Here is a 12,411-nt window from a genome sequence, read left to right as displayed (position 1 = left end):
TACGGTCAGGTCCAATATTGGCAATGCACCCAAGAGGGAAAGAGGTTGGGCCATCCTATAAATGTTTTAGAGTAATATAATAAATTATCTATCTATCTATCTATCTATCTATCTATCGCTTTTATCCAAAGTGACTTACAGTCATGTGTGAATAAATTATTATGCGTGGATGGTCCCGGGAATCAAACCCACTATCCTGGCATTGCAATGCTCTACCAAGATGCATGGCATGGTTATAAATGCTTTGTGAATCCCCAATAATATGATTTATAAGGCCTTTATTAAAAGGTGCTAATGCCACCTTTGATAAAGCACAGGTTTATGTCATATTTGACATAGTGGGTTATGTCACATTTGACATGGGTGGTTATGTCACACAGTTATGCCACATTTATGAACCCTTTATAAAGCATTACATACGGTTATAGATTATGTGTAACGCATGTAGTGTTTATGAAGGCTTTATGAAGCATTTATAAGCTGCACCAAAAGTCGGAAGTTGTAGTTTGTTTTTAGTGTAACCAATTTGTATCTACTCTTTTTCCACAGGGCCAGCGGTCCGATTCAGCACCTTTGAGAGCAGGGAGCCGATGCCCCCTCCCGTGATTGGTCAACACACTGTGCAAGTTCTCAGAGACAGCCTGTCCTATAATGATGATGTCATCAATCAGCTGCTGGCATCAGGGACAGTTGCCCAGAACGAAGTGCATTGAGAACTGTGCTCTATCTCAATAACTACATAAGCACCACATAAAGGAGGTGAAGAGAGCGGACGCAAAAAATCTATAAAATAATCATTGAGTATATGAGCAATTTGCACACCCTGGATGGAGCACAACTGTTAACCAATGAAAACCTTCATGTTCCACCTAGGGTTGCAAAATGCTGGTAACTTTCCCAAAATTCCTAGGTTTTCCAGAGATCTCAGGGATTTCCACCTAAGCCCTGTTTGGACCACTCTGCATGATTTTTTTGTGTTACTTCCTTGATACCAAGGTTTTGCTTTTGTAAACCATGAATAACCATCAGCGAGCAAAATTAAACCACCAACGTAGCAATAATGACATAATGATGTATGTACACACCCTTTCATAAGCCAACTAGCATTTTATTTGCATCTCTCCTAGGTCTCAATGGCATCACTTTGTGATTCACACATGATCGATCAATATGACACACTCTACCGTAGGTCTGACATTTCACTCAGGCCAGTGAAATAAGGAAAACATTTCAGCCTTTGGAAGGATAACTCATTACTGCACTTAAATCCTTTATATCATATCCAGAGTTGATCCATGTTCAGCCATGTGCACGTTTGTGCTGGAGATGCATACAACATTTCTTTTAAGGAACTTATAAATTATCCTTGTAATGAAATGTGCTTTACACATGTAAGAAATTATTATCAACCAGTGAGATCCAACTAGGTGAATTGTAATTGTTAACCTGACATTCATTAGCAACAAATAAAATGGTTCTGAACATTGTTCTGGTTATTTCACTGGACTATTTGTCTTGTGACCATTAGCGATGTTTTGCCTCTTAGCTATTGCAAGTAAACATTGCTGATGGTTCAAACCACTCAAATGAAAAGATTAATCAGCACTTTTTTTTTTTATCCGTAAGATATTTAAAATGGACGTGTGCTTCTAACTAATGTTGCAAAAAAGAAATCTGAATCTTAAAAAGGATGGGAAATGTAACTATCTTGTCTGCAATGTCTTTGGTGGGATGGATATATAGTGAATGTTACAGATCACAATGTCCCATGTAATGGGGCAATTCCACAGTAATGGAATTACTCTTTGAATCAGACTTTTCACTTAAATGTTTGCCAAACAATAACAATACCCATTGATATCAAAGTTTAACGAACCATATGCACAAGGACTATTTTAAACAATTTACACAGAAAATGTCACAAAAACACATTTACTGGAAGAACTTTACAGATACAAAGTTTGGTAACAGAATTACAGTCAAATTCACCCTCAGCTTTTTTTTTATGTGACCACTATTTCCAAAAAGCTCTGTTAAATATTTGTTCTGAATTAAGATTCCAAGAGTGGGGTGTCAGCTATGACATGACACCTTGAGTTTGAACAAATATATTTGTGGTAGTAAACTACACTAGGTGAAGGAATTACGGTAACGGAATTACAGCATGGGTCCCTGATCTGTACTATACCGAAATGCATATGAATATCATTCTCTTCATGGTGATGTATCCTGAATAGGTATACAACTGTAGAACTGTCTAATATCCTTCTTTGGCATATTTGGGTATTATTCTTGTAACGGGAATTCTTCGTCCTCCTCTGACGAGGAGTAAAAAATGTCGGACCAATGCGCAGCGTGGTATGTGTTCATGGTGTTTTATTGACTGAACACTGAAAATACAAAAATAACAATGAAATTAACGAAAACTGAAACAGTCCTGAAAAGTGCAGAAAACACTAGACAGAAAATAAACACCAACGAAACACAAGTGGGAAAAGGATACCTAAGTATGATTCTCAGTCAGAGACAACTAACGACACCTGTCTCTGATTGAGAACCATACCAGGCCAAAAGCAAAACACAACATAGAAAACGGAACATAGACAACCCACCCAACTCTGACCATACTAAAACAAGGACATAACAAAGGAACTAAGGTCAGAACGTGACAATTCTACACACGGGCTATAATGGTAATGAGCTCTGACCCCAAACAAGATCACATTTGGTTGGTAAAGGACCATACCAAATCTGAAACAATCATAGACATCTTTGTTTCATAAGTTTGGACATCACAGTACAGTAAAGTAGATATCTTTAGTACGGTACATTATGCTGTACCCTACTTTGCTGTACATTACTGTACTTTAATATACTGTACTGTGCTGTCCAGACTTGTGAAACATAGACTTCTGAGATTGTTTCCGGCCAGGGGCAGAGAGAGGAAGAGTGAGAGGAAGGCGTTGCCCAAACTGTTTTCACAGTCTTGCTTTGACCACCAAATGACAGAAAGAGGGGAAAAAAACAGTTATTTAGCTGAACATAACAGTGTGGTAGTGTCAGAGTCATGTGTATAGGTGGTAGGGAAGTCAGGCGCAGGAGAATCAAACGGAGTGTAATGGAGTTATTTAATAACAATGAACGAAACATACTCCAAACAGTAAATGTAACAAATAACAAAAATGGGTACGAGGACCCGACGTGCACCAATACAAAAATATATACAACACTAACATAACAAACAATCTCTGACAAAGACATGAGGGGAACAGAGGGTTAAATACACAACAGGTAATGTGAATGGGATTGAAACCAGGTGTGTAGGAAGACAAGACAAAACCAATGGAAAATGAAAAATGGATAAATGATGACGAGAAGACCGGTGACGTCGACCGCCGAGCACCTCCCGAACAAGGAGAGGCTTCGACTTCGGCAGAAGTGGTGACAGGTAGTATAAGGGAGGACAGTAACAAGTGATCCAACTGTGGTTTGTGACTACTATGATTTCCCATTGTAGACAATTCAATTGCAATAATTCCATTATGGGTTTTTCAGTAATTTCATTACCGATTTCGTCACTATATAATTCATAAAGTTCATAGAGTTTTATCACTATATAATTTATAAACAAACTTGATATCTGTAAATACACTATAACTATTAATATTTAAGCCTTTACTTGTTACTTCTGTGAACTTTCATTATCCTTCCGCCTCATGAGGGGGAAATTAGAAAATATCTTAAAGATTTGTTGGTTTTCGGTAACGGAACGACAAGGCACAAGGAAATGTTTCTTAAACTGACACAAGGCAATTAATTTCCCCAAAACGAAATATAAGTGTTGATATTAGTTGGTAGGGATTTTTACATCAACATTAATGTTTTTTAATGTATTTCTAATACCCTTTAAGACTTTTTCTGGTATATGTCATCTGAGACCCCTTTTCCATCTGCTTGACCAGAAATCAAAGCATTTGCTTATTCCTAATTTTAGGATGGAAGATTGTTGAAAAATGTATATATGTCTTAATAAAATAAAAATAAATATATAGACTCATCTTTCATTTGAAACCCAATTTGACATGCTCCCAATATGACATGCACATGGGTCCTTTTGGATGGATAAACCAATGGCTATAGAGTACCACAGTATCAGTCATAATACCCATGAAACCTAGCGGTCATGCAGGGAAATGTTTGCAATTGTTTTTCCACCATTCATTTTTCCCATAGGGGATTTTAGAAACACTTAAAATAATGGCTGTTTCGAATAGGCTTACCCTGGCGTGACATTTTGATAACCGTGTAAATCTCTCTAGGACAAGGTGCCTTTTATCAATATATTCACTTGTACAATCCTTTCGGAAAGTATTCAGACCCTTTGAATTTTTACACATTACGTTACAGCCTTATTCTAAAACTGATTAAATCTTTTTTTTCCCGCACCAATCTACACACAATACCCAATAATGACAAAGCAAAAACAGGCATTTAGATATTTTTGCAAATGTATTATAAAAAAATAAAAAAATGTCTGATTTACATAAGTATTCAGACCCTTTACTCAGTGCTTTGTTGAAGCATCTTTGGCAGCGATTACAGCCGTAAGTCAAATCAAATCAAATTGTATTTGTCACATGCACCGAAAACAGTGAAATGCTTACTTACAAGCCCTTACCCCCCAAAAAGAAAGAAAGAAAAGTAACAAATACTTAAAAAGCAGCAGTAAAATAACAATAGCGAGGCTATATACAGGGGGTACCGGTACGGAGTCAATATGGGGTGCACCGGTTAGTCAAAGTAATTGAGGTAGTATGTACGTGCAGGTAGTTTTATTAAAGTGACTATGCAGAGATAATAAACAGAATAGCTGCAGTGTAAAAGAGGGGAGGGGGGGGGCAATGAAAATAGTCTGGGTAGCCATTTGATTAGATGTTCAGGAGTCTCATGGCTTGGGGGTAGCTGTTTAGAAGCCTCTTGGACCTATGCCTCTTGGACCAGGAGCTGCTGCTCCAGTTTCAACTGCTCTGCCTGCGGCTATGGAACACTGACCTGTTCACCGGACATGCTACCTGTCCCAGACCTGCTGTTTTCAACTCGCTAGAGACTGCAGGAGCAGTAGAGATACTCTTAATGATCGGCTATGAAAAGCCAACTGGCATTTACTCCGGAGGTGCTGACTTGCTGCACCCTCGACAACTACTGTGATTATTATTATTTGACCATGCTGGTCATTTATGAACATTTGAACATCTTGGCCATGTTCTGTTATAATCTCCACCCGGCACAGCCAGCAGAGGACTGGTTGCACATTTAAAATGCTTTGGTAAAACGGCTTTAAGTTTCCCTTGCATCAAAGTCCCCAGCCACTAGGCGGGGCACCTCTGGATGAGCGTTTTTCTGTTTGTTTTATGGTGGTATACAGCTCATTGAGTGCGGTCTTATTGCCAGCATCGGTCTGTGGTAGTATGTAGACAGCTAAGAAAATACAGATGAAAACTCTCTTGGTAGATAGTGTGGTCTGCAGCTTATCATGAGATACTTACTTACTTACTTACTTACTGACTTTATTGTCCCCATGGGAAAATGTTGTTGCAGTACTCTACCTCAGGCGAGTGTAACCTCCAGACTTCCTTAGATATCATGCACCAGCTGATGTTTACAAATATACAAGGACTGCCACCCCTTGTCTTACCAGAGGTTGCTGTTATATCCTGCCGATACAGTTTAAAACCCACCAGCTGTGTCACGCCCTGGTCGAAGTATTTTGTGTTTATCTTCATGTATTGGGTCAGGCCAGGGTGTAGCATGGGGTTTTTGTATTGTGGTGTGTTTTGTCTTGGGGTTTTGGTGTGTATGTATTGGGATTGTAGCTAGTGGGGTGATCTAGCAAAGTCTATGGCTGTCCGGAGTGGTTCTCAATCAGAGGCAGGTGTTTATCGTTGTCTCTGATTGGGAACCATATTTAGGCAGCCATATTCTTTGAGTTTGTCGTGGGTGATTGTCCTTAGTGTCCTTGTTCCTGTCTATGTTAGTTTTCACTAGTATAGGCTGTTTCGGTTTTCTTTACGTTCTTTGTTTTTGTAGTGTTTGTGTTTTAGATTCGTGTTACGTTTTTTGTTCATTAAACATGGATCGCAATCTACACGCTGCAGTTTGGTCCGACTCTCCTTCACCACACCTAGAAAACCGTTACAGAATCACCCACCGTAAACGGACCAAGCAGCGTGTCAACAGGCAGGAGCAGCCCAAAGAGGAGATGCGAAATAAGGATTTCTGGACATGGGAGGAAATCCTTGACGGGAGAGGACCCTGGGCTAAACCAGGGGAGTGTAGCCGCCAAAAGGTGGAACAGGTGGAGTCAGCGAGGAGAGCAGAGTCAGCCGGAGAGAGGAGCCGGCGATATGAGGGAACACGGTTGGCAAGGAAGCCTGAGAGTCAGCCCCAAAAATGTCTTGGGGGGCTCAGGGTGAGTATGGCAGAGTCAGGAGTCAGACCAGAGCCAACTCTCCCTGTTTATCGTGAGGAGCCAAGGAGGAGACCAGAACCAGAGCCGGTGTTGGAGGTGAGCGAAGCAGAGACCGTGAAGGAGTTAATGGGGAAATTGGAGGAGAGAGAAATGAGAGAGTTGCTGTGTTGGTGCTTTTTGCATGGAATTCGCCCGACGGAACGTGTCAGGGATTTGATGGCACCTGGGTCAGCGCTCCGTACTCGTCCTGAGGTGCGTGTTAGTCGGCTGGTGAAGTTGGTGCCAGCCTCACGCATCAGGCCTCCTGTGCACATCCCTAGCCTTGCACGTCCTGTGCCAACACTGCTCTCAAGATCTCCAGTACGCCTTCACGGTCTAGCCCATCCTGTGCCACCTCCACACACCAGCCCTCCGGTAGCAGCTCCCCGCACCAGGCTTCCTGTGCGTGTCCTTGGCCCATTACCACCAGTGCCAGCACCACGCATCAGGCCTACAGTGCGCCTCGCCTCTCCTGCGCTGCCGGAGCCTCCCGCCTGTTCAGCGCTATCAGAACCTTTCTCCTCTCCTGCGCTACCGGAGTCTCCCGCCTGTTCAGCGCAGCTAGAGCCTTCTTCCTCTACAGCGCTGCTGGAGTTTCCTGTCTGTTCAGCGCAGCCAGAGCTGTCAGTCTGCATGAAGCAGCCAGAGCTGTCAGTCTGCATGAAGCAGCCAGAGCTGTCAGTCTGCAAGGAGCTGCCAGTCTGCAAGGAGCTGCCAGTCTGCAAGGAGCTTTCAGTCTGCAAGGAGCTGTCAGTCTGCAAGGAGCTGCCAGTCTGCAAGGAGCTGTCAGTCTGCAAGGAGCTGTCAGTCTGCAAGGAGCTGTCAGTCTGTAAGGAGCTGTCGGTCTGCAAGGAGCTGTCAGTCTGTAAGGAGCTGTCAGTCTGCAAGGAGCTGCCTGTCTGTAAAAGCTGCCAGAGCTGTCAGCCCACATGGAGCAGCCAGAGATGTCAGTCTGCATGGATCAGCCAGAGATGTCAGTCTGCATGGAGCAGCCAGAGCTGTCAGTCTGCATGAAGCAGCCAGAGCTGTCAGTCTGCATGAAGCAGCCAGAGCTGTCAGTCTGCAAGGAGCTGTCAGTCTGCAAGGAGCTGTCAGTCTGCAAGGAGCTGCCAGTCTGCAAGGAGCTGTCAGTCTGCAAGGAGCTGCCAGTCTGCAAGGAGCTGTCAGACTGCAAGGAGCTGTCAGTCTGCAAGGAGCTGTCAGTCTGTAAGGAGCTGTCAGTCTGCAAGGAGCTGCCAGTCTGCAAGGAGCTATCAGTCTGCAAGGAGCTGCCAGTCTGCAAGGAGCTGCCAGTCTGCAAGGAGCTGCCAGTCTGCAAGGTGCTGTCAGTCTGTAAGGAGCTGTCAGTCTGCAAGGAGCTGCCAGTCTGTAAGAAGCCGCCAGAGCTGTCAGCCCACATGGAGCAGCCAGAGATGTCAGTCTGCATGGATCAGCCAGAGATGTCAGTCTGCATGAAGCAGCCAGAGCTGTCAGTCTGCATGAAGCAGCCAGATGTCAGTCTGCATGAAGCAGCCAGAGATGTCAGTCTGCATGAAGCAGCCAGAGCTGTCAGTCTGCATGAAGCAGCCAGAGATGTCAGTCTGCATGGAGCAGCCAGAGCTGTCAGTCTGCATGAAGCAGCCAGAGCTGTCAGTCTGCATGAAGCAGCCAGAGCTGTCAGTCTGCATGAAGCAGCCAGAGATGTCAGTCTGCAAGGAGCTGTCAGTCTGCAAGGAGCTGTCAGTCTGTAAGGAGCTGTCAGTCTGCAAGGAGCTGCCAGTCTGTAAGCAGCCGCCAGAGCTGTCAGCCCACATGGAGCAGCCAGAGCCGCCAGTCAGCGTGGAGCAGCCAGAGCCGACAGTCAGCATGGAGCAGCCAGATTTTTCAGTCTGCCCAGCGCCACTAGTGCCGACAGTCTGCCCAGCGCCGGCAGTCTGCCCAGCGCCGCCAGTATGCCCAGCGCCGCCAGTCTGCCCAGCGCCACCAGCGCCACCAGTCTGCCCTGCGCCGCCAGTCTGCCCAGCGCCGCCAGAGCCCCCAGTCTGCCCAGCGCCGCCAGTGCCCCCAGTCTGCCCAGCGCCGCCAGTCTGCCCAGCGCCGCCAGTGCCCCAGTCTACCCAGCGCCGCCAGTCTGCCCAGCGCCGCCAGTCTGCCCAGTGCCGCCAGTCTGCCCAGCGCCACCAGTGCCGCCAGTCTGCCCAGCGCCGCCAGTCTGCCCAGCGCCGCCGCGCGCCAGCGCCACCAGTCTGCCCTGCGCCGCCAGTCTGCCCAACGCCGCCAGTGCCCCCAGTCTGCCCAGCGCCGGCAGTCTGCCCAGCGCCGCCAGTATGCCCAGCGCCGCCAGTCTGCCCAGCGCCACCAGTGCCGCCAGTCTGCCCAGCGCCGCCAGTCTGCCCAGCGCCGCCGCGCGCCAGCGCCACCAGTCTGCCCTGCGCCGCCAGTCTGCCCATCGCCGCCAGAGCCCCCAGTCTGCCCAGCGCCGCCAGTGCCCCCAGTCTGCCCAGCGCCGCCAGTCTGCCCAGCGCCGCCAGTGCCCCAGTCTGCCCAGCGCCGCCAGTCTGCCCAGCGCCGCCAGTCTGCCCAGCGCCGCCAGTATGCCCAGCGCCGCCAGTCTGCCCAGCGCCACCAGTGCCGCCAGTCTGCCCAGCGCCGCCAGTCTGCCCAGCGCCGCCGCGCCGCCAGCGCCACCAGTCTGCCCTGCGCCGCCAGTCTGCCCAACGCCGCCAGTGCCCCCAGTCTGCCCAGCGCCGCCAGAGCCCCCAGTCTGCCCAGCGCCGCCAGTGCCCCCAGTCTGCCCAGCGCCGCCAGTCTGCCCAGCGCCGCCAGTGCCCCAGTCTGCCCAGCGCCGCCAGTCTGCCCAGCGCCGCCAGTGCCCCCAGTCTGCCCAGCGCCGCCAGAGCCCCCAGTCTGCCCAGCGCCTCCAGTGCCCCCAGTCTGCCCAGCGCCGCCAGTCTGCCCAGCGCCGCCAGTGCCCCAGTCTGCCCAGCGCCGCCAGTGCCGCCAGTCTACCCAGCGCCGCCAGTCTGCCCAGCGCCGCCAGGACTGCCAGTCGGCCAGGATCTTCCAGTCGGCCAGGATCCACCAGTCAGCCAGGATCCGCCAGTCAGCCAGGATCTGCCAGTCAGCCAGGATCCGCCAGTCAGCCAGGATCCGCCAGTCAGCCAGAATCTTCCAGATCTGCCAGTCAGCCAGAATCTTCCAGATCCGCCAGTCAACCAGACTCTTCCAGATCTGCCAGAACTGCCAGCCGGCCAGGATCTGCCAGTCGGACAGGATCTGCTGAGACCACCAGCCAGCCAGGATCTGGTAGATCTATCTACCTGCCTGAGCTTCCTCTCATTCCTGAGCTTCCTCTCACTCCTGAGCTTCCTCTCACTCCTGAGCTTCCTCTCACTCCCAAGCTTTCTCTCAGTCCCGAGCTGCCTCAGTCCCGAGCTGTCCTTCAGTCCCGATCTGCTCCTCAGTCCAGTGGGGTTCTGGGTGAGGACTACTAGGCCATGGTCGGCGGTGAGGGTGGACTATCCAGGGATGCAAGGAGAGGGGACTAAAGACATTAACTGAGTGGGGTCCACGTCCCGTGCCGGAGCCGCCACCATGGACAGACGCCCACCCGGACCCCCTATTGTTTTGAGGTGCTTTCGGGAGTCCGCACCTTAGGGAGGGGGTTCTGTCACGCCCTGGTCAAAGTATTTTGTGTTTATCTTCATGTATTGGGTCAGGCCAGGGTGTAGCATGGGGTTTTTGTATTGTGGTGTGTTTTGTCTTGGGGTTTTGGTGTGTATGTATTGGGATTGTAGCTAGTGGGGTGATCTAGCAAAGTCTATGGCTGTCCGGAGTGGTTCTCAATCAGAGGCAGGTGTTTATCGTTGTCTCTGATTGGGAACCATATTTAGGCAGCCATATTCTTTGAGTTTGTCGTGGGTGATTGTCCTTAGTGTCCTTGTTCCTGTCTGTGTTAGCTTTCACTAGTATAGGCTGTTTCGGTTTTCGTTATGTTCTTTGTTTTGTAGTGTTTGTGTTTTAGATTTGTGTTAAGTTTTTTGTTCATTAAACATGGATCGCAATCTACACGCTGCAGTTTGGTCCGACTCTCCTTCACCACACCTAGAAAACCGTTACAAGCTGTATGTTACTAATGTCGTCATTCAGCCACGAGAAGGTGAAAAATAAGATATCACAGTTTTTAATGTCCCATGGGTAGTTTTCTTGTTCATAGGTCAACGATTTACAGTATTTTCCAATGATTGCACTTTGGCCAATAGAACGGATGGCAGTGGGGATTTATTTGCTTGCCTACGAATTCTCAGAAGCCAGGCCGACCTCTGCCCCCTTTTTCTCTGTCTTCTCTTCACTCAAATGACAGGGATTTGGGCCTATTCCTGGGAAAGCAGTATATCCTTCACGTCGGACTCATTAATTAATGCAACCGCTGTGTCAGATTTCAAAAAAACTTTACGGAAAAAAAATAATCTGAGAACGGTGCTCAGAGCCCAAAACAGCCAGAGAAATATCTGCCATTTTGTAGTCAACAGAAGTTAGAAATAACACCATAAATATTCACTTACATTTGATGATCTTCATCAGAAGGCACTCCCAGGAATCCCAGTTCTACAACAAATGACTGATTTGTTCCATAAAGTCCATAATTTATGTCCAAATAGCCAATTGTTGTTAGCGTGTTCAGCCCACTAATTCATCTTCATGAGGCGCAAGCACTTCGTCCACACAAAAACTCGAAAAGTTCCATTACAGTCCTTTAGAAACATGTCAAACGATGTATAGAATCAATCGTTAGGATGTTTTTAACATAAAACATCAATAATGTTCCAACCGGAGAATTCCAATGTATGAAGAAAAGGACTGAAACGAGAGGTAACTCTGTTGGGAGCGCGCGTCATGAGACCCAGGCACTCTGCCAGACCACTGACTCAAAGAGGTCTCATGAGCTCCTCCTTTATAGTAGAATCCTCATTCAAGTTTCTAAAGATGGCTGACATCTAGTGGAAGCCGTAGGAAGTGCAACTTGACTCCATAGACACTGTGTATTCGGTAGGCCAAGCTTTGAAAAACTACCAACCTCAGATGTCCCACTTCCTGGTTGGATATTTCTCAGGATTTCGCCTGCCATATGAGTTCTGTTATGATCACAGACATCATTCTAACAGTTGTAGAAACTTTGTAGAAACTGTTTTCTATGCAATAGTACTAATAATATATGCATGCATATATTAGCATCTGGGACAGAGTAGGAGGCAGTTCACTCTGGGCACGCTATTCATCCAAAAGTGAAAATGCTGTCCCCTATCCTAAAAAGGTTAACATTTGTTACTTTGAAACTGTCTGCATCTGGGTCTTCTCCTAAGCCTTGACAGTACAAACTGGCCATGACAGACCCAGCAGACTCGGACCAGCTTCGCAACGCCGTCTCCTCCCAAACTGACGCCGTTTCTCACACAGTGTTCTATCATCATCGAGAAGCAGCCCTCTTCCTTCCCCTCGGACTGCTCGAAGATAGCTTACTGGGAGGGCTCTCACCTGGGATTCGGCCATGTGGGAACAACAGTTGCACATATGCTTCAGTCTGGAGGAGTGCATAGTTTTTGATTCTCCATTGTCCAGGAGAGAGACTGCCCAGAAGTTACTCCAGCTTCGGTAAGACTCCCGCAATGTGGCTGTGGATTTTCGGACATTGGCAGCTGAGAATGCCTGGAACCCGGAATCACTGTTCGACACGTTCCTGCACAAAGTATCGTAGGAGGTTATGGACAAACTGACCATCCTGATCAATGGGTGGCTACGGGAACGTGGGAAGAAGAGGGGATCCGATTTCACTAGCCCGCCAAACAATTCCACCTCGTATCCGAGGTATCCCGGAAGTCCCCGACATCTCCATTGCCGAGAGGACTTGAGGCTACCAGAATTCC

At 47.6% G+C, this 12,411-nt stretch overlaps 1 protein-coding gene across 5 annotated transcripts in view; it reads left to right on the top strand.

Annotated features, from left to right (window-relative positions):
• The window catches only part of sugct (succinyl-CoA:glutarate-CoA transferase), a 157,377-nt gene extending 155,890 nt beyond the window's left edge, over positions 1-1,487 (top strand). For all 5 annotated transcript variants that reach the window (XM_035760870.2, XM_035760848.2, XM_035760858.2 and 2 more), the window contains one exon: positions 550-1,487. In XM_035760870.2, the coding sequence (XP_035616763.1) occupies positions 550-606 (57 nt within the window). In that variant the 3' untranslated portion in view covers positions 607-1,487. The remainder of the gene's footprint in view (positions 1-549) is intronic.
• The last annotated feature ends 10,924 nt before the right edge of the window (positions 1,488-12,411 follow it).

This window comes from Oncorhynchus keta, chromosome 4, assembly GCF_023373465.1.
Source record: "Oncorhynchus keta strain PuntledgeMale-10-30-2019 chromosome 4, Oket_V2, whole genome shotgun sequence".
Lineage (NCBI taxonomy): Eukaryota > Metazoa > Chordata > Actinopteri > Salmoniformes > Salmonidae > Oncorhynchus > Oncorhynchus keta.
The sequence above is the reverse complement of the archived record's forward strand: the minus strand, read 5'-3'. Positions and strand labels throughout refer to the sequence as shown.